We start from the raw sequence: 20,824 nt of genomic DNA, 5'->3' as shown, positions 1-20,824 counted from the left end.
CATTCATCCTTTCTTCTAGCGATAGCTGTCCTTTGCGGATGATCGTCTATGACACTGGCTCAAGCCAATCCAGCTCGGCCATCTGCCCCGTATCACATCCTGAAATCGAGTATTTCTCTGGGTTTCGTCAAATGATTTATCTGCCGTGTTGGTCTGAATACTTCAAGTATCACAAGAAAATCGCACGTTACATTTTCACTCATGGTTATGCCATATTCGGCACTTCGCACGTGTGCCTCACGATGGCAAACGTCTCAATATCCTTGCGAGTCTTTGTCTCCTCTCTGTTTCCTCTCAGTCCGTTAGCGACGATAGAAGGGCGTGGTGAGGGAGCCCCTTGCTCTGAAGACTCGTCTCGTCGATCGACATTCAATAAAGGCTGTTTTGAAGGCGCGACCATTATTCAAGACTCATGGCTGCATAGATATCCGCCACTTTCCTTTCTTCCGGTTACCGGGCCTGGAGCATAGTCAAACCGAGAGCTGTAAAGCAGCCTCTGCCATGTGGGCACCAAACCAACGGGTCTTTCATGCATGCTTTGGGCGGAGTTCTCGAGCAGGATGCAGACTGATGGTCTCAGCCATCGGGCCCGAGTCCCCCGCTCCAGCCCCATCGTCAGCCCGGCCCGGCGTGTACATGGGGATGTTTGCCGCAATAAGTATTGCCATTGGGCCTTCACACGTTACATCCCCCCTCTTCCTTCGAGCTGTCCTCTCTTCTGGTACCATTCCCGTTACCATTGCTTGGTCCCAATCTCAATCCTGTGATTGAACAACATAGCTTCCTGATAAAATGCGGTATTTCACGTTGGGAGTAGCCGCTCTAGCGGGCCTGGTGAATGCTCAGGTGCTGCCGACAATAACTATCTCGCCTTTCCTCACCTCTACAACATCTAGCTCCACGACTACTGCGACACCAGTGGTAGCCTCCGCAACGGCTTCTGCTGCCGCTGCGCAAACGCATACTATTGCCGTCGGAGCGGTAAGTGACTGGATCCCCCCAAAAAAACCGCTTCAAATTAGCTGAGCTCTTGGTAGTCTGGATTTGCATTTTCACCCGCGAAGACGGAAGCCAACGTCGGCGATACAATCGAATGGATCTTCTATCCCGATGCTCACTCGGTTATCCGCGCCGAGTTTGGATTTCCTTGCACGCCATACGAGTACATCGACATTGGCCGCGAGGGCTTCTACAGCGGAAACCAGTCGGTCAAGGCCATCACGAATGATGTCAGTATGGCCCCTGGGAATCAGGCGGGCCATGGGGAATAACATGATTCAGATGCCACGATACAGAGTTCGCGTCAATGACACCCTTCCGATCTTCTACTACTGTGGTGCTCCTGGTTCATGCTACAAAGAGAAGATGATCGGTGTAATCAACGAGGTAAGGCACACCAACAAGAATGCCAAAAGAATCACGTATACTCACAAAGTCTCAGAACTCGACCCAGACCCTCGACAAACAGCTCGAGGCAGCCCTCCCACTGACCACCCAGATTCTCCCTGGTGAACCCTTCCCGACTGAATCAGATGCACCAAAGGCAACCAGCGGCGGCTCCAACAACGGCGCCGTCATCAACAACTACCATCACAGTGTGAGCAGTGGCCAAATTGCCGGTATCGTGATCGGCTCTCTAGCTTTCCTCTTCCTGGGAGGCCTATTGGTATATCTGTGCGGCCGACGAGGCGGCATCAACCGCGCGTATAAGAGAACCTCTACCGCATACCAGGCACCTCCCACTGCTCCATCCCAGCCCGTGGTGGCGGAGCTCAATTACTCGATGCAAACCAAGAGTCCATCAACTCGAGGATGGAGAAATAGTCACTACAGCAACTTCAGCGGCCCCTACCGTGACCACGCCACTCCGACGGCCCAGTTCTCCCCTCAACTGAGCCCTCAACCTACCGGATTCACACATCCTGTTAACGGCATGCAGACCTACTAGTATGTATCTTCATATCTTGCTGCTGTTTTGGTATTTGCTAACCTAGGCCGGTCCCAGCGATCACCGGATCTCGTCTGTAGCTCCTAGCGTCGTCGTCGAAGCCCCAGATAACCAGGCGACGACTCCTGCTGCGGCTCCTCCTGCACCCGCCGCTGCGCCAGTCGAGCTGCCAACGGCGAGGGACTTGGGTAATTCTCCGCCACCCAGATACATGCCACGTTTCTCATTTGCAGAGCAGGAAAGTGAATACCGACCATCGATAAAGGAGTGATCTGTGGAAGAGTAGGAGGGCCGGGAAGTTAGTAGAAAATGATGAGCGGTAAGCTCGCTCAGTAAGGCGTTGGTGGTATGATGACTTGATATATGTCTTGTATTCGTTGGAAGGATGAGCCCTGGCCCTTGTTTAATCAGCCAGCTCTCCATTTTCGTACTAAATGGTTCGAATAGCGTCTATCGAGGATGAACGATATCCAGACCACGAACTCGATGTTTCTTCCCAAATTTTAGTCTTCTTAGTCCACAGTCGTTGTGATTCAAGTGACGAAGTCCCAACGGGTCTGGAAGCGCAGTTCGACAACGTATAAAGAAGCCGAGGTTGCCAAGTTGTGGCTTATTGACATGGCGATTCAGATAGCTCAAGCCAGAGGGGCCAGGGACTTAGATCAAGCCATTTCATTGGTGGCAGAGCCCACTTGGTCTCTTCGGGAAAAACTTGGGGAAAAGGAAAAATTCCCTTCAAAGTTTCGTACTTCCCAGGCTTTCAACCCAAGTCCTCGATTGCACTCAGAAACTTTCCACTTTCATTGTATGATTTGTTTCGAGCATACTCTCGCGCCTTTGTTCCGAGCAAAGCTGTGGCGCCAAGCTGGCAAACGCCCACCACAACAAACATTGCTTCCACCTGGGCGCCCGGAAACTCGAGCAAACACGGGGGAAACAGGGAGACACGCAAGATAGACCCGCAACCGAGCGGTTTCCGGCGCAACCCAGGACCCGTAACTCAGTTGGTTAGAGTGTGATGCTTATACTTCGTGATCACCACGACAGTATGCTTCTTCAAAGTCGAGAGTTCGAACCTCTCCGGGTTCAGATCTTTTGCTTGTTTTGCCTTTATTCAAGACATACTCACTCCTTGTGAATGGACTATTTACTTTTGGCCTCAAGGAACCGTGCCGGCAAGTTTTGGGCCTGTTTTGCTGCGTTGAAGGTGTCGCGATGCACCACGCAACACTATAAGCCGCTAAGGTACTGTCGCTTGAGGAAGCCAACTACCAGTGACGCATAACATCACCACATATGATCTGATCACTTCAATACGATTCTGCTTTGAAACAGGATTAATGCCGTTTATATGCGACCCTCATTGGTAATTCGTGGCAGCGTTCCATAATCCGACACAGTCATCATTTTGTGTTGTCGATGCCGAAATGCTGTAGACCACCCTGTCAAATTGCAGGCTCCCGGTCTATGTCGATCCAGCTTTTAAGACTATTCGTGTTCACAATTTCACTTCGATCGAGCCGTGATAATGCGCGAGTGAAGTCCCGCATGTACTCCACCGCACGACGGGCAGGCCGTTCATGGGCTTCGAACGGACAGTTGAGTAGTGTTACAGCCACATCGCGGACCTTGTACGCCTGGAGAGATGTGATTAGAGACTGAACTTTGTACGAGCTGGGATCGAGCGTTGAGCATACCAGGTAGAGTCCGTTTGGTTCCAGGTGAACATATGGAATACTGTGTAGCAAGTGCAGCATTTGACGGCAAATGTCCTCACGCTCAGCCCAGTTCGCTTTCAGGACGGTCGACACTTCCTCACGTCCAGTTGTCGAGGGGTTGGCAATCGCGCTCTCTTGAGTGACACCGTCGACTTGTTCCAGCAGCAAGCTCTGCAACCACAGATGCGTGACATGGATGTTAGCTCTCATGATCTCGGCTTGGCCCTGAAGCACTTGTGAGTAGGATCCGGCCTCCGGAACACGGCTATAGTCTGCCGGGCTGCCATAGCTCGACGCGGCAGCTGTAGCTCTTTCATCGTCAAACCGCGGCGTGCTGGGGGCCGCATCGGTACCCCTATCGTTGGAAGCCCATTGCCGCATGGGGCCCGGAACGTCGTCGAGCATGTATCTCATCTCTTGGAGAAGATCGCGCATGCGTGCAAGACGGGCGGCGGGGGTGCGACGGAGCTCACATTCGCAGCCCAATGTGGCTATGGCTTCTTGGAGACCCTTGTGGAACACCCGGGAATGGATGATGAAGCCGCTGGTGAGTGTGAACATGGCTCGGGGTTCCTGCGCATGTGCGGATGGTGTTCCATGCGATGCCATTGGAGAGACGGGGTCTAGGATCCTGTCTCTGAAGATATGTTCATCGTCGATGTCGAGGGGCATGAGAGCGTCGTAGTTGACCTCGCGTAGCTCACCAGGCCCAAAGTATGTCAGCCGTTCCCAGCGTCCTGCTTGAACTCTGGTATGCCTGGTAGTTGTTAGTCTTTCATGATCGAAGTGGTATACTAGGGATGAGACTTTGGCTTACGCGTAGCCATAGAAGAGCATCCAGAAGGCCTTCTTCCGTAACTGGGTCTCGATGCAGTTGAGACCCTCATACTCGGAAATGCGATGTAGCCCAAGAAGTCGCGAAACTTGCAAGTACTCCACATCGAACATCCGGCTCCGGTTGACCTGACCTGTTTGAAAGCAGGCGACGGAAAGGACATAACACACTGCCCATTTCCGATGGTTAATGTGGTCCCAGTAGTTTGCAGTCCGTTGTCGAGTACATATCTCCGCGCAACAATTGATCATTGCAGTTCTATTTTCAAAGCGCATCGCAGCTTCGGGGTCAACTGCCCTATAGTCGCGGAAGCGCGACGGCAATAACCCGACAGTGAGCGCGGCTAAACTCATGAGGACAGCAAAGAAGTCCGGATCGGTTATGTCACGATTTGTGGCCAGATCATGACGGAAACTGGGCCGATGGACCACAGGCACCAGCGGGTAGACCAAGTCGAGGTAATCTGCCATCAAGATGTGTATAAGTGCTCTTGAGCACAACTCATCTGTTGGGAACCCAACGCCGGCTACCGAGGGCGATTCCGTCTGGGCCGGGGCTGCGGCACGCGGAGATGGGCCATGAAGGGCAGAATGAGGCGGGCCATAGGGAGACCTGGCTTGTGAAGGTCTTGATGGAGGAGTCTGACCTGACAAGACGAGGACAGGCTCAATGCTCACTGCAGTCTCAGGAACTTGTTGAGATTGCTGCTCGACAGTCTCTACATGATGAGTCTCCGCTTCATTGGGAAGCTCACTCTCGCTCCTATCAGACATTGATGGGAGACGTTTCCTGCCAAGCCAGTAAGTGAGTGACTCTGGGTAGAATTTACACACAGAACGAAAACCCCCCGCTACCCCGGATCTTCATACCTTCGTTTAGGTCCCCGCGGCCTCGTGGGCACCAGGAAGCTGCATGGTATGCCGAGTCTGCAGCAATCACGACACTGCGTCGGAGACGGCCCCTCAGCATGGGGCGAAGACCCGTCAAAGTGGCATTTTCTCCTCCGAGCACGACAAGCGTCGCACGCTCTGCTGGCGATGCTCGATCTCACCGCTGCCGTCGACGATAAGCCTGTAGTCTCATCTGGCGTTTTGCTAGCAGCCCTTCGAATCGTAGTTGGCGAGACGCTGACGGACGCAGCCTGAGTGCTCGAGCGACGGCGCATGCTGGTGGAATTCGGACCGATAGGGATGGTGGTGCCGCACCCATCCTGCCGGGATTTCTGGAAAACGTGGAGAGGGAAAATGAGGGGGAGAAATGTGAAGAATGCGGAGAAATGGGATGAAAGGGGGTTGACATGCTCCCTTTTAGTGTTATTTGATCCCAACGCTAATTCATGGTGAATGGGACTTGATGGAGGCGCGTTGTGGCCCCGGCCGATAAATCCCGGGGTCCCCAGCGGATTTCCCACTCTCGAATGGGGTTAGACATGGGATGGCAGCTTTGCGCGTGATCGGAAGATGTTTTACCACCAGGGATGACTCGGGCAACGCCCGAAGTTTGTTGATGGGTGATCGCGGCGAAAGACCGACAATCTCTGAGATTAGATCCGTCAAGTGGGATGGCACGACTCAAATTAGCATACGGAGGTTCTCGAGTGGAACCTTTAACGTGAAGTTCTACGAAGAAATCTGCAAATCACCAAGATTACTCAGAAGGCACATCCCCCTGCCAACTGCTTTGATCGTCACCAGTTATATTCAACATTGAAATGTGCTCTCATGAGCAGAACATGCGTTATGAGGCGTTTCTAATCATCGTCTCAACGCACGATGTCTAATATCCCATCCACTTATGTACAAATGCATATCTAAGTCTATTCGTCTACGCCCGCAATCCCTTCCATGTCCTCGACTTCTCCACCTTGACTGTCTTCTCGAGGAACTCTCCACGGCTGCTGGTTCCCACGAGAATGCCGTAAGAGCCGGCATCGCTACGCCAACAGTCTTCCATCTCGCTCCAGTAGCTCGTCGCACGCAGAACATCCAAAGAGATCTCTGCCGTGGCGCTGGCTCCAGCTTCCAGCGTGACCTTTGCGAAGCCCTTCATCTCCTTCTTGGGACGGGTTATGGTATCGCGAGTTGTGCTGGTCAATGGCGTGCGCGCCGCCGGTGTGACGTAGACCTGAACGACCTCAGAGCCGGCACGAGAGCCAGTGTTGGCAACCTTGACGCGAACGGTGAGGCTATCCGCCTCTTGAACCGTGATTGTGTTGTTGCCATTGGCGTGGCCATTCGTCTGGGCCGACGCATCAGACACCTCGAGATCGGAAACCTCGAATGTCGTGTAGGAAAGGCCATGTCCGAAGGGGAACAGGGGCTCAATGTCGAGCGTGTCATACCAGCGGTAGCCGACGTAAACATCTTCACTATACAAGCAACGGCCATTATCTGAGCGGAAGCTTAGTGCTGCGGGGTTGTCTTGTACTCGGCGCGGCATTGTAAGGGGAAGCTTTCCGGCCTGCGATGTAGCTTGTTAGTAGGGTAACTTCACGCTCTCCGATAGTACCTGAGATAACTTACCGGGTTGACCTCTCCAAAGAGTACATCCGCAATGCCGTTACCAGACTCGTTGCCACCAAACCAAGCATGCAGGACGGCACCGGCCTGGTCGATCCAAGGCATGGAGACCGGCGTACCGCTCTGAACGACAACAGCCGTGTTAGGGTTCGCCGCCAGCACAGCAGCAACAAGCTCGTCGGTGCCAGGAGGCAGAGCCATCGTCGTCCGATCGAATCCTTCAGACTCCCATTCGCCGCTCAGACCGGTGCACACAACGACCTGGTCGACGCTCTTGGCGACCTCCACGGCCTCTTGGATCGCGGTAGCAGGCTCGAGCTTAGGGCAGCCGCTGAAGCGTACGCCGCCCTGGCCAAAGTCAACGGTGCCGGAGGCCTTGACCTTGCTGGTGGCCGAGCAGCCGAACCGCACCAAGACGCGGTAGCTTCGTCCAGCATCCAGGTGCATGGTGCCCGTCTCCTCGACCGTTCCGCAGCCGAGAAAACTGCTGCCCAGGCGCTGGTTCTCCACGTTGGAGACGACCAGTTTGCCGTCGATGAAGAGTTCACCGGTGCCATGAACTGACAGGCCAAAGTCCCACTCTCCTGATCGCTCGGGGACGAGGGTGCCCTCAGTCTCGGCCCACCAGATGGGGTTGAGGTCGGCGTTCTCGTAGTCGACGAACCAGATGTTGGCATCGTCGAGGACGCGCTCCTCAAGGGGTGTCCGGCTGTCGGCTGAGCTGGCGGTGTCCTTGGGTGGGGGGTCGTTGTAGATGCGGAGCACGAAACCCCTTTGCTTTCCGTTTGGTGTTCTGAGAGCCTTGCCAAGGAGAGGCAGAGACTGATGACCGTAGGCACCTTGTGAGAAAACGACGTCGCTTGCGAGGGACTTGACGCCCTCCAGAGGAGTGACGGTGTTATAGGCTCTGAGTCCGGCGCTACCACCGCCGCAGTAGGTCGCGATGTTCGCGTTGGGCCCGATGACGGCGATCTTCTTGTTCTTGTCAAAAGGAAGGATGCTTCTCTCATTCTTCAGAAGTACCAAGGACTTGGCGGCTGCTTCGCGTAGGAGCGCAATGTGCTCTGGTGTGTTCGCCTCGGTTTCCGGGGCGTTGGGTGGGATGGAGGTGTTCTCGAGGCCCTGCTTGACCAGCTTCAGGACGTTTCGCACCGCCGAGTCGAGCTCTGATCGCTTAACCTTGTTAGACATGATGGCGTGGGAGAGAGCTCCGGCGCGCCATCTGCTAGGGCCCGGCATCTCGAGGTCGAGGCCTGCCTTGATGGCCTCAGATGTGCTGTAGGTTCCGAACCAGTCGCTCATGACCAGTCCGTCCCATTTCCACTCGTCGCGCAGAATGTCCTGCAAAATCTTCTTGTTCTCCGCCGCATGGACACCGTTGACCTGGTTGTAGGCGGTCATGATCGCGCGGGGCTTGCCCATCTCAATGGCGATCATGAAGGGAAGCAGGTAGATCTCGCGCATGGCACGGTCGGTCACAATGGCGTTGACGGCCATACGCTCGCTTTCGAGATCGTTGCACACAAAGTGCTTCAGCGTGGCTGAAACGCCTGACTCTTGGACTCCATTAACGTAGTTGCCGGCGAGGATGCCAGACAGTACCGGATCCTCGGAGTAGGACTCGAAACCACGTCCGCCCAGGGGCCCACGCTGGGTGTTGATTGTAGGGCCAAGCAGGACGTGGGCGCCCTTTGCGTGAGCTTCATCTGACAGCAGTCGGCCGAGCCTTTGGACCAGCTCGACATCGAATGTTGCGCCGATGGCAGTTCCGCACGGAAGGCACGCGGAAGGGGTGCTGTCGAAGAAATGTGTACCGCGAACGCCGTTGGGGCCGTCAGAGAGACGGATCGGCTTGATTCCCAAGCGCTCGACTGTTGCCGTGTGCCACCAGCCAACGCCTTTTTCTAGTTAGAATTGAGTTCGAGTGATAGTTTTGGGTAACTGACCAGCCGTGAGTGAGATCTTCTCCTCCAACGTGAGCTGTTCAAGAAGTGCTTCGACGTCCATGATGAAACGTGTGACAGGAAGCTGGTCTTGGGAAACAGTTCAGACGGCGAAGAGACAGGTAGATTCCAACGACAAGATCCGAAATGTGTCTGAAGAAGAACCGAATAGACACCAGCAATCGATCAAGGGAGAAATTGAGCCGATTGACGGGCGCTTCTCTTTAATCCGAGAGTCCAGAGCCAACGCGGGGAGCCCCAAGTCTCCAGCATGGTCTCTGTGTCTCCCCTCGACCGCGGGGTTCTGATCCACACGTCGGGCATAAAGAATCGCATTCCGAAAGCCATGACGTAGTCACACTTGAATCAATGAGTATTCTGGGTCTTTACTGTCCACTTTACTGCTTCAGAGTCGCGTGGATGGTGAGCCGACGCGCCGGACATCTGGTCACGATGGGGAAACGGTTTCGAAGGCGGAGAAATAGAAAAAATGGTCTGAAAGCCGGCCTCAACTGCCACGGCTTAGTGGGGTGAGGCACAGGGCAGTATTTGGTCTAAGCAGATTCAGCTATGGAAAAGCCAACGCCAGCCAAGAACACATTTCTCCGCCTCAGTGTTAGTCCCCTTAGTCTCCTGACTCTTGAAGACCTCAACTCTGACTATTCCCGTCACATCAAAGCATGAACTGACTCAATTCTCCGCCTCCGTGTCCTCCTTTCTCCAGACCAACCTTACAACCTTACGACTACTTTGTAAACCACTTTTACCAATGTTTGTCAAGTGGGTCGTATGGGCCCCCGCGACGGCCTGCATTGGAGGCGTTTTCTCCATGGGGCGTAACACTGGAGAGTTCTGGCCCCTCCCCAATCCCCCATCCGACCCAAATCTGCGTTCCGGACGAACACGCGACGACCGGGGCATCAGGATGCCATGCTCCACCTCCTTGGTTTTTTTTTTGTACGCAAACCGCAAGCCAAATTCCGACTTGTTTCCTCTGTTGTCACTTGTGAAGGGAGCATCGATTGTATATAGACCTTGCCTTCTTCCCCCCGGACTGTGTGATGTGACCCTGCTTCACGGCGCTCGCAGGCTCTAAAGAGTCCAGACAACTTGACGACAACATCTTTGAGAGTTCCTCTTTGGATCCGGAAACTTCTGTCTCTAATCCTTTTTCCAGCCTCTCTTGCGGCCCTGATAACCCAACGTCAACATGGGTAAACCTGTCGAGGACCTGGCCGTGATCCCAGGCGATGACCTCCCTTGGTGGAAGCACGCCCACTTGCGGAAGCTCAATTTCATCACCTTGTCTATGGTGTTGTTCTGTGTGTAAACTCGGCTCAAAAAGCAGTAACCTGTTGTAGCTAACTTTGACTTCCCAGCTTCTGCCAATGGTTACGATGGATCCATCATGGGCGGTCTCCTTGCCCTTCCTCGATGGAACGCCTTTACGCACAACCCCTCCGGCGCATACCTTGGTTGGATCACAGGTATCTACTGGCTCGGAAACGGTATCGCCTTCCCCATCGCCGCCATATGCTCCAACCGTTGGGGTCGCAAGCCTGGCATCTACGTCGGATACTTATTCCTGATTCTCGGTGTCGTCATGCAAACGGCAGCCCAAAACGAAGCGACCTTCACCTACTCCCGTCTCTTCATCGGTATCGCCGCCTCGTGGCTCGGAAACTCGGCTCCTCTCTTGATTAACGAGATCGCCCACCCGAAGCAACGATCCATCGCCAATGCCCTGTTCATGGTCGGCTGGTACTTTGGCGGTACGCTCTGCGGTTGGGTCACTTTTGCCTGCCGTGACATTGCCTCGGACTGGTGCTGGCGTATTCCCGTCGTTCTCCAGATTGTCCTTCCCTTCGTTGCCTTGCCCGGCTTCCTCTTATCGCCTGAGAGTCCTCGTTGGCTGATTAGTGTTGGGCGCGTCGAGGAGGCCACCGAGATTCTGGCCACTCACCACGCAGGTGGTAACAGAAACGATCCCTTGGTAACCTACCAGGTTGTTGAGATCCAGGCCACCATTACCGCAGAAAAGGAGGCTTCTTCCAGCGCTTCGTATATGGATATGATCAAGACACCAGGAAACCGTCATCGCCTCTTTATCTCTGTTACTCTCGGTATCTACGCCCAATGGGCTGGTAATGGCGTCGTGTCATACTATCTCCGTGAGTTTTGATCGATAGCATCGCATTCCTTGTCTCGATAGCTAACATCTGCCTAGCTCGTACGATATTTTACCCTAAAGACACCTTTCTATAGGTTGTATCCATCTGGCTTTGCTAACATCTGTCTAGTCATCCTAAACTCGATTGGAGTCACATCAGTCACGAACCAGACCTTGATTTCGGCTTGCCTGAACGTCTGGAACCTGCTGTGGGCAATCGCTGCCGCCACCAGCGTCGACAAGCTGGGTCGCCGTTTCCTGTTCTTGACTTCTGCCAGCGTCATGTTGGTGAGCTTCATCATCATTACTGGCCTCAGTGGTTCTTTCGCCACGACCCAGTCATCGGCCATCGGATCTTCGGTCATCCCATTCTTGTTCATCTTCTTTGCTGGATACGACATCGCCATGTAAGTTTATGTCTTCTGAGCCTATATAGAGCCAATCTCGAACTCGCGAGAATTGCGCGGTCTTCCCAAGAGAACACTCACTTACATGACACTAGGACTCCCTTCCTCACGGCCTACCCTTGCGAGATTTGGCAGTTCAGCCTCCGATCCCGAGGTCTCACCGTCACCTGGTGCTCAACCGTCATCGCTATCTTCATCAACACTTTTGTGAACCCCATTGCACTGGAGGCTATTCACTGGAAGTACTACATTGTATTCATCGTGATGCTCGCTCTCCTTTGGATCACCGTCTTCTTCGCCTACCCCGAGACTCGCGGACACACCCTGGAGCAAATGGCTGTCATCTTTGACGGTGATGATGCTGCGGTGCCTCCTGCGGCTGCTGTGAGTGAGAAGACTGAGGCTTTGGTCACTCATGGAGATGGTGAGGATAAGAGACAGTACCAGAGCGATGCTGAACACAGAGTTTGAGGCATTGCAATTCGCAAAGCAAGGAGCGTTGAAGCTTCAAAGTGAATACCCATGTCGCATTTAGTATAGTAATAGTACTATGTAATGCATCTAATCCAAAGATTCATCGTTACATTTATTTCTCATACGCAGCTTTGCAATGCGTTTAAGTGTTATCCCCTGATATTGGTTCATGATGCAAGTTCGATGTTGGGTTCCCGGCCCATGTTCTGATATCAACCCTGTTGAAGAGTAGAGACCAAGTAGCTGTGACAGTCAGAAATAATGGAGAACACACAAGCTATCGTGCCAATTATGGTAAGTGACTATTGGCTTGGATGCAGCGTGACAAGCGACGCTATTGGTGCATCATGCATGTTACCTGCATGACTAGGATTCACGACACTCAGCTGGGTCCTCAAAGTCAAGCACCCAGCCCAAGCAGCATAACCGTTGATTATCGTACGTGTTCCGCCTACTTTTCAGTCCGCTCTGCTGCTCTTTGGCAGGGAGCTCCACGACGAGCACGATATCTGAAGCGGACTTGCAGGTCACCAAGAATTCCAGGTAGCAGGTTCACCACGCAGCATGTCCATCCGGCTCATCGATACGGAGACTCTCCGGTTGAGGCTCTTTACCGCCAGTTTAGCGCCAGGTTATGCTATTCTCTCGCATACATGGGGCGAAAATGAGGAGATCAGCTTCCAGGAATTCACGCAAATTAGTGAAACGCCAGATCACAAGGCATCGCGGAAGTCTGGCTATGAGAAGATCGTCGCAACATGCCGCGAAGCCAAGGCCAACGGCATGGCGTACGCATGGATCGATACCTGCTGCATTGACAAGACGAGTAGCGCCGAGCTTGGCGAGGCGATCAACTCCATGTTCGGCTGGTATCGTGATGCCGAAGTATGCTACGCCTTCCTCTCAGACTGGCCAGCTGCCGGTGATGACGGTGAGTCTACCGACGATGCGTTGAAGGACTGCAGATGGTTCACCCGCGGCTGGTGTCTCCAGGAACTCATTGCGCCAAGGGTTCTCCGATTTTACGACGCGAAGTGGAACTTCCGAGGACACAGATCAAACTTCAGGGCCGCCATCTCTAGCATCACGCGGGTGGACGCGGACGTACTAGGGGACTGCACACTCCTTGAGTCGAAGCCGGTGGCGCGTAGGATGTCGTGGGCATCGAGACGGACTACAACGAGGGTTGAGGATATTGCCTACTGTCTCATTGGAATCTTTGACGTCAACATGCCGATGCTATATGGCGAGGGCGATAGGGCATTCCTTCGTCTGCAGGAGGAGATCATCCGGCGTTCAAACGACATTTCCATATTCTGCCACGCGCCGCTGCGCCCCGAATCAACGGCAAGATTTAAAGGGGAAGAAAACATGCCGCAAGATCTTTCAGACCTTCATTTCTGCGACATGCTCGCCAAGTCTCCAGAAGCATTTTCGGAATCCAACAGTATCTCGCGTATTAGAGGGACGTTGCTGGACGGACGAGAGTTTTCCATGACCAATCGCGGGATCCGATTCGGCCGGCGACGGTTTTTCGAGGTTCCGGAGATCAACTGCCTGGGAATGAAGCTTGACTACGCTGCTTCGCCAAATTGCAAGAACCCAGAGATATTCAATGTTTTCCTTCGGAAAGTCGGCCCGAATCTATTCTCAAGAGTACTGCCTATGGCAGCAAAGTATCGACACACGCGTGTGGAATTGAATGACGCCCGGAGAACTATGTTGGTAGAGGAAGACGCCTGCGTGATCTCTAGAGTGACACCGTCTATTCAGAAGCAGATACAAGAGTCCGTTACCAGGAGAGTAGATGTATATCTACAGATATTACAGAACCACGAAGAGCACCTCAAGTTGCAAGTCGTGGAGGGCTTTCCCCCAGATCGTTGGGATAGTCTGAACACCAAGTTTCTAATTCCCAAGGGCGCGCCATATAGAACGAGCCTGCGGCTTAGAATAACCTTGGGACAAAGCCACAATGATGTCTATCTCACCTGTGGTATTCCAAGCACCGGTGGAAGGGACGGACGCAAACAGCCATGGACTGCATTCTCTACCTCTGATTGTAGACAGTTATGGTACAGCGGCAATTGTGGAGATGATGATGAAAGTGAGATGGCGCAAGCAACTGCCCAGTACCTTACAAGCAACATGAAGGCATCAGTCGTGGCTCGGATCTGTCAGGAACCTAGGAACGTATGGGGTTCCATGCCATTCACGTGTAAAATCGAGGCTTATCTGACGCTGTAATTTGGCCGAGCGCAAATTCGACTTCTTTTTGCATCTTCCATTTGGGAAGTAGCGAAGTTGACTTGCTGGATGAATACCTGCTGTCTGGTAGCATCGATAAAACAGTCTTCCTGGTATCTGATTCATAGTCCACATGAAGTCATCGGCTACTTGCATGCATCACTACTCACTTTTGACTTGCAAGATGTACTATTTAAACTATCTCAAGCCCTCTGTCTTTGCGACAGCCGTTTTAGCCGCTTGCTGCAGAGCATCCCCAAGGTCCTTGGGCATACTGAGGAACGGTGAGTGGCTGGCCGAAAGGCTAGCCGTGAAGGAGCTGGGAGAAAATTGAGAAGCCATCATGATCTGCAGATCAAGCGGTATGGCTTGGTCATTCTCAGCAAAGATGTAACCCATCTCAAATCCTTCGTTCCAAGGTTCGAAGCCGGATTTGTCTTGAAAGGTCTTGAAAGGCTGGGGACGTAGGGCCTCGACGGCCTTGGCGGCGAGAGCGGGCTCGACATCGGCATAGAATACAGAGATCGGATTGAGAGGTGAGATAAAGCCGTCCTAAGAGGTGAGAGTGATGAGCTAGTGTCTCTGACTTTCCGGAACCTGCATGTGAATGTTGTCCCACCTTGACGTCCCACCAGGGCACTGAGCCCGCGCCGTCGGAAAGAGCTGACCCGGCACCAATGGCAAAAGAGGTCATGTACACGACCATGAGAACGCCGCCAGTCTTGCTCTGCGCAACTCGATCTTTGTAGTTGAAACCCTCTACCGCGTTCGCAGTAGGGACACCGCCATAGGAATGCGCAACCACGACAACCTCACGCCCGTCGTCGATGAGCTTCTGTAGCTCGGTGCGGACGGCTGCCGTGTCTTGTTCCAATCCCACGTTCACATCGGTGCTACCCACGCCGGCCAGTGTAACTGTTTCAGTACTGAACCCCCGGCCGTGGAGGTCATCGCGCAAAAGGTCAAAAGACCATGGGCGATGCCAGGCGCCCGGTACCAGAAGGAAAGTGGGAGGTGTACGAGAACTCATTGCGTCGATGATGATTGCGGTCTCAAGGAGTTGATCTAGGTTGAAAAGGGTCCGGCTGAACTTGATGGTGAGTGAGAGAGAGAACTGAGATGAGGAAGCTTGATCGGGTAAGAGACCTTGATCAGGGGAACACCATGTTACTTATTATTTCATTGGGCTGGGAATTGAATTTGGAAGGTGTTTAACCCCTGTTTCTTTAGTAGGCGGGATATGAACCAGAGACCGGCGATATTGGGGCGCATTTACGTCCAGATGGGCCCTATTTCGTGGGAACTGAGCTAGGGCACCTGGTAAGTTAGCTTAGTTGTGTTGGTTGGTGACTTGAAGTGGATATCGCACGACTCAAGCAAGCTACAGTGACATTCCAAGGGCGGCCCAAAACATGCCATTTTTTTTGCACTACGGCCAACTCTTAGGGTCCTTGTCACAATTTCCTCCAAGTCCAATTGGTGATACTTGACGAGTAAGACGAATGCCAACCAGTCGTTATGTGGACCGGTGGGTTGATGTTCCAACGGATGGTGTAATAGGTAATCGGTGGTCCCAGGTTGTGCCCGGATCGTGGAGAAATCAATCTCGATTTTGTACCTGGCGGCCCCAGTTTCCGGGCGCAAGAACCAGGGCCAAGAGCCTAGTTCTGTTGCATCTTACTGTTATGAATCGAACCGAGTTATTGGCCAGCATGGAACGGCAAGTCTCGGTTTCCGGCTGGTCACACATAAACATGGCCATTGTCTGGTTCGGGCACCCAAGAAAATGTCTGAAAGTCTAACCTGACAGATGTCTGTTCTTTCTTTTCCAGCCCAGGCACGGAATTCTTCACAGAGCCAGAGGCAAGATGGCCTCTCTGCCAGTTCCGGATGGCATAGATCTCAGCGAGTCCAGAGTTGCTAGCATCATTGGTGCTCTCAGTTGCACGTGGGCACTCGCAGCCATCGCAGTTGCGCTTCGGTTTCTTGCCCGACGAATACAATCCAACAAGCTTTGGTTGGAGGACTGGCTGATCACTGTTTCCTTGGTATGCAACGAAAATTCATGCTTTTTTGAATTTTTCCTTTCTATTTTACGATAATAGTGCACGAAGGCAATGCATGCTCGCTGACAAACCAATTTCAGACGGCAGCAGCTGTGCACGTTTTTATAAGCATAGGATACAGTAAGTCAACTCCATGAAGTTCGAAATCACAATTCAATTATCAAGAGCCCGAGTTCTACTACATTCCATTACCGATAGTCTGATTCCTTTGTAGTGATTCCGAATGGTACCGGTAAACACATTTGGGTAGCGCCAACCTCGGCGACAAGAGCGTGGGCAATTGGTCTTTTCGTATCAGAAGTAGCGTACACAGTGACGTTATCAACAGTCAAGTGGTCGACATTGGCGCTCTACTGGCGAATTTTTAATGCCCGTAAAAGCATCAGATATTACATCTGGGCTATGACCGGCATCGTCTTAGCTTGGTTCATTGCTGTTGTATGTTGAAAGACCTCGACTCCGAATGCAGTCTAGGTGTTTGAAGATCTCTGGGAACTTCACTAACAAAGCTCGCAGATTCTCGTCACGATCTTCCAGTGTCTCCCTGTTCATGCCTTCTGGGCACGCTACGACACAGTCAACCCTCTGTCGTCTGATCAATACACATGCGGTGTAGATGTCAAGATGTTCTTCAAGGGAAACTCTATTCCCAATATTATAACGGATGCACTAGTTGTGTTATTACCTATCCCCTATGTGTGGAAGCTACAGCTGCACAAAGCACAGAAGTTTGCCCTTGCAGGTATCTTTGCGCTCGGCACTTTGTGAGTAAATTGACAGTCTGTAATATCTTTAGAGGAAGCAACAGCTGCTGACGAAGTTGAACAGCGTTACCGTAGTTTCTATGGCCCGGTTAAATGTGATTCTTTTAGTCGACCTCACATCACCGGACATTACCTGGAATTTCATCGACACCATTATCTGGACTAATGTCGAAGCCAACACGGCTATCATCTGCGGTAGGTCCTCTCGTCTCGCGGTCAGCCCAAAATTTCATAATGGGATTGATTTAACTGATACATAAATTGCCGAGCACTAGCCTGTCTCCCATGCCTAAAACCGATTCTCAACCTCGCGCTCAACGGCAGACTGAAATCTTCAATCAAACGGAGTGGCCAGAACTCTGGCGGACAATACATACTCAACGACCGTACGAAGCCCAGCACAGCAAATGGAAGCAGTTATCTAGGAGGCTCCGGTACTGGAGCGATGCGGAAAGGGGTTGGCGGCGGTGCCGAGGACGAGCGCCCCTTTACTCGACTGAGTGAACGTGATTCTGAGCCAAGTATCGATATCGCCAATGATGACGGGGGCAGCGGACATGGAAGTTTGAGCAAAGCGGGAGTAACGATAGATACTCAGGGTGCGAGCGGGCAACCGGCTTCATAATTATCGTCACATTTAGCTTCAATTAAATCTTTAGTGAAGGTTTGCAAAGCAAGTCTGTTTTCGAGAGAAATGCTACTACGTGTAAGACGAGTTGCTCAATCAACGTCTCACAACGTATCCTCGACGAACACCATTTAGTCCGGTGGGTTCGATGTCGTCCCCATGCCAGATGGATGCAGGGTATTGGTCATGATCCTTGCTCTGATGTGAGCCCCAGTGGGAGAACCCAATCGAAGTTATCGAACGACAAAAATGGGGCGATAATGTTATAGGCATGTCTGCTGGTTTGCATGCTGGACATTATTCCCCTCACTTCAACATCCCTTGCGTTGAGCGAGATATCCTGGACAGACTCTATATCTTAACCCTTTCGCACAACCCACAACTCACAATATGACAGACGGGCGCGTCGGCAAGGCAGTCGCTGCAGAAGCGACTCCTGAAGTTCCTCTGACAACTGAAAATGCCGGGAATGCTACTCAACCAATAACACCGGTATCGCCGGCTGCTGCCGCATCATCACCAGCCGCGACAGTGTCACCAGCTGCAGCGATCGTGGCTGAAGAAGATCCGGACCCATCCACTGATGGATACGAGGCTGGCAGCGACGGCAATTCCAATGCCTCGACTTCATTGTCTTCGAGTGTTCGTGACTATGAATGGGAGAATAAGCGTCGCTACCACAAGTTCAAGCAAGGCCGATACCTATGTCCAAACGATGAGCCTGAGCAGGATCGCGAGGACATGAAGCACGCTTTGGTGGTTCATATATGCGACGGAGACTTACACAGTGCGCCTCTAGGTAATCCGCAAAAAATCCTTGATATTGGTACCGGTACTGGCATTTGGGCGATCGATAGTACGTGAAGAGACTTCTCTACTGTATACAGAACGGCATTAGCTGACTAGATGAAAGTGGGCGACAACTATCCAGAAGCAGATATCGATGGGATTGACCTGAGTCCTATTCAACCCGGCTTTGTACCGCCGAATGTCAGGTTCCTGGTCGATGATGCAGAGGCAGACTGGCTGTATCCGGACAACTCAGTTGATTTCATCCACCTGCGGCACATGGCTCCTTTCATCAAAGACTGGCCTAGGCTTCTGCGTCAGGCATATAGGTTAGTAACCATTCATCAGGGAGACAAGTTACGAGAAATAGTGCTCAAAATAGCAGGGTATTAAAGCCGGGCGGGTGGATCGAGCTGCAAGAGCTGAGATGGAGATTCGCTTGCGACGATGACACGATGGGCCCCGACTACGCCCCAACCAAGATGGCGAACCTTATCGAAGAAGGACTCGGCAAGTTCGGCTTCGAGCTCTACGCATCGGAGACCAACCCGGAGCGTCTCAGGGCTGGTGGTTTCGTGACGCAGGTTCACGATGTTAAGAAGGTGCCATTGGGGAGGTGGCCCAAAGATGACAACCTGAAAACCATTGGCTCATATTCTCAGGCGGTCTTGTTCGATGGACTACAGGCTATTACGATGGGTCCTCTGACGAGAGGGCTGGGCTGGACTCCAGAGGAGGTCGAAGTGTTGCTGATGCAAGTGCGGAAAGACCTCCGTAATGCGGCTTTCCATACTTATGTTTACTATCACGCTTTATCTGGACAGAAGCCGGTGGAAGGAGCTTGAAAGCTGAGAGGCTCTTGGTGAAGGGTCTGTGGCTCAATTCACATATCAGTCTTTACTTCGAACTCAGCGCTGCATCGCATACAGCCAGATCGGAACTTCGAAAGTGATGGTAACTGAGAGCGCCTGAACCATCGATCATTGCTCCTGTCTGGATTAAGTGTTCACTAATGACCAGACCGCAGACGCAAGATTCATTGGTATAGTATTGATCATACATGCATTATTCGTCATGAGTCTGATCAAAATTGTGCGTCGCAGCTCAAGCGATTTCAGTATGTTCTTGATGGTACATAAAAACAGACTACCTTACGTGTTGAACGTTCTGCATGTCTACTCTTACCTCTTAGAGGCGAGGTTATGAATTCCATTCGCCCATAACTGCATCGAATTCAAGTAAGTACCTGCCTTCCTCAAATGCAAGAACAGGTTTAGTGTAAGGAAAGTGAAGTCAACTCGTGCTTTGACTTGAACAAAGCGACAGCTGAGGTACTAGCTAAAGTATCCTTACTCCACGACTTCACCCATGTTCAGGAAGAAATGTAGAAGTGCACCAAATTCTAATGATTGAATATTCAGGATATATATTTTCTTGCTTCCTGCTGCCCTAGCTCTTATCGAAAATACGATATCGAGTGTTGAGGTGCGGACCGCAAGTTGTTCCAATTGGTGTAAGTGCTTACACCCTTGCCAAAACTAGGTATTTAGCTGTGCTGGACCCTGTCGTGATAGTGTCCGTGTGGAGTACTTGCGCCCTTGTCAAACACTTGTTCGAACATCGCATCACTAGGAATCAATTTCATTTGCGTTTACAACTCGTTCGTTGTCAATAGGTGTATGACACAGGGAAGAAGCTCACAGAGGCCAACTGCTGTTAGGGTATAGAAGATGAATTACTGAAACCTGCCCTTCCCTCGAGGTGTACTACCAGCGCTCTATATATGCCTGAGCTGCTCCTTTGTTGCTTGGTCCCCCTCCTCATGCCCCTTAAGCTATCCCTTAACCGTCGAGGCCTGACATTCGTCGCTCCTTTTCGCCACCGGAGAAGGGCTGGACCCGACTTCCCGACCTTAGAGGGGATGGATCGTAGTTAAACACAAACCTCGAAAGCATCAAGAGAGGAAACATTCCCACTTGTCCACGAGTAGACGCGTTGCTTCGGCGAGTTGTAGTCCATTGAGTACCTCGAGTGTGCCTATTTCAATGTATGGGGTTCCGTTTAGCTTTTGAGCCGAGAATCGCCTTCGAGTTAAGTATATAAGGTAAGAGAGATCTTTTCACCAGAAGCAGAATTGCTAAGTTGCTCATCGTCATACCGATTTGATCTTCTAGTCTAAACTGGTTCACCGTCATCAAATCAGTCTATTAATCATGTCATGGCTTGAAAGTTAAGCTATGTTGTCGCGTCATCCCAATTGTGCACGTGGTCAAACTTGAGGTTCTTGGTGTCGCTTGATATAACTTAGTACGCCAG

The 20,824-nt window shown here is 52.1% G+C and overlaps 8 protein-coding genes across 8 annotated transcripts; 5 read left to right on the top strand and 3 right to left on the bottom strand.

Moving 5' to 3' along the window:
* Positions 1-792: 792 nt before the first annotated feature.
* Positions 793-2,219, top strand: CPAR01_03084 (extracellular serine-rich protein; the record flags this gene model as incomplete). Its single annotated transcript, XM_060487371.1, has 5 exons — positions 793-981; positions 1,038-1,229; positions 1,282-1,386; positions 1,442-1,947; positions 2,006-2,219. 5 exons carry the CDS (start codon positions 793-795, stop codon positions 2,217-2,219), a joined length of 1,206 nt encoding a protein of 401 aa, XP_060354699.1.
* Positions 2,220-3,393: 1,174 nt separating this feature from the next.
* CPAR01_03083 (uncharacterized protein) lies at positions 3,394-5,470 on the bottom strand (the record flags this gene model as incomplete). The annotated part of the gene is made up of 3 exons (XM_060487370.1): positions 3,394-4,423; positions 4,484-5,315; positions 5,371-5,470. The coding sequence occupies 3 exons, from the start codon at positions 5,468-5,470 to the stop codon at positions 3,394-3,396; spliced, it is 1,962 nt and encodes a 653-aa protein (XP_060354698.1).
* An 855-nt stretch (positions 5,471-6,325) lies between these two features.
* CPAR01_03082 (beta-glucosidase) lies at positions 6,326-9,027 on the bottom strand (the record flags this gene model as incomplete). Its single annotated transcript, XM_060487369.1, has 3 exons — positions 6,326-6,961; positions 7,024-8,924; positions 8,967-9,027. 3 exons carry the CDS (start codon positions 9,025-9,027, stop codon positions 6,326-6,328), a joined length of 2,598 nt encoding a protein of 865 aa, XP_060354697.1.
* A 705-nt stretch (positions 9,028-9,732) lies between these two features.
* Positions 9,733-10,059, top strand: CPAR01_03081 (uncharacterized protein; the record flags this gene model as incomplete). The annotated part of the gene is made up of 1 exon (XM_060487368.1): positions 9,733-10,059. The coding sequence occupies one exon, from the start codon at positions 9,733-9,735 to the stop codon at positions 10,057-10,059; it is 327 nt and encodes a 108-aa protein (XP_060354696.1).
* Positions 10,060-10,173: 114 nt separating this feature from the next.
* Positions 10,174-12,011, top strand: CPAR01_03080 (sugar transporter; the record flags this gene model as incomplete). Its single annotated transcript, XM_060487367.1, has 4 exons — positions 10,174-10,285; positions 10,343-11,134; positions 11,264-11,540; positions 11,636-12,011. The coding sequence occupies 4 exons, from the start codon at positions 10,174-10,176 to the stop codon at positions 12,009-12,011; spliced, it is 1,557 nt and encodes a 518-aa protein (XP_060354695.1).
* Positions 12,012-12,361: 350 nt separating this feature from the next.
* On the top strand, positions 12,362-14,261 carry CPAR01_03079 (uncharacterized protein; the record flags this gene model as incomplete). The annotated part of the gene is made up of 2 exons (XM_060487366.1): positions 12,362-12,452; positions 12,541-14,261. The coding sequence occupies 2 exons, from the start codon at positions 12,362-12,364 to the stop codon at positions 14,259-14,261; spliced, it is 1,812 nt and encodes a 603-aa protein (XP_060354694.1).
* Positions 14,262-14,459: 198 nt separating this feature from the next.
* Positions 14,460-15,291, bottom strand: CPAR01_03078 (uncharacterized protein; the record flags this gene model as incomplete). The annotated part of the gene is made up of 2 exons (XM_060487365.1): positions 14,460-14,813; positions 14,881-15,291. The coding sequence occupies 2 exons, from the start codon at positions 15,289-15,291 to the stop codon at positions 14,460-14,462; spliced, it is 765 nt and encodes a 254-aa protein (XP_060354693.1).
* Positions 15,292-16,129: 838 nt separating this feature from the next.
* Positions 16,130-19,353, top strand: CPAR01_03077 (TAM domain methyltransferase; the record flags this gene model as incomplete). Its single annotated transcript, XM_060487364.1, has 8 exons — positions 16,130-16,309; positions 16,408-16,447; positions 16,542-16,765; positions 16,844-17,091; positions 17,156-17,286; positions 18,117-18,575; positions 18,633-18,837; positions 18,894-19,353. 8 exons carry the CDS (start codon positions 16,130-16,132, stop codon positions 19,351-19,353), a joined length of 1,947 nt encoding a protein of 648 aa, XP_060354692.1.
* Positions 19,354-20,824: the final 1,471 nt, after the last annotated feature.

Source organism: Colletotrichum paranaense, assembly GCF_030867605.1.
Source record: "Colletotrichum paranaense strain IMI 384185 chromosome Unknown Scaffold_2.1, whole genome shotgun sequence".
NCBI lineage: Eukaryota > Fungi > Ascomycota > Sordariomycetes > Glomerellales > Glomerellaceae > Colletotrichum > Colletotrichum paranaense.
This window is presented reverse-complemented; position numbering and strand designations above follow the sequence as displayed.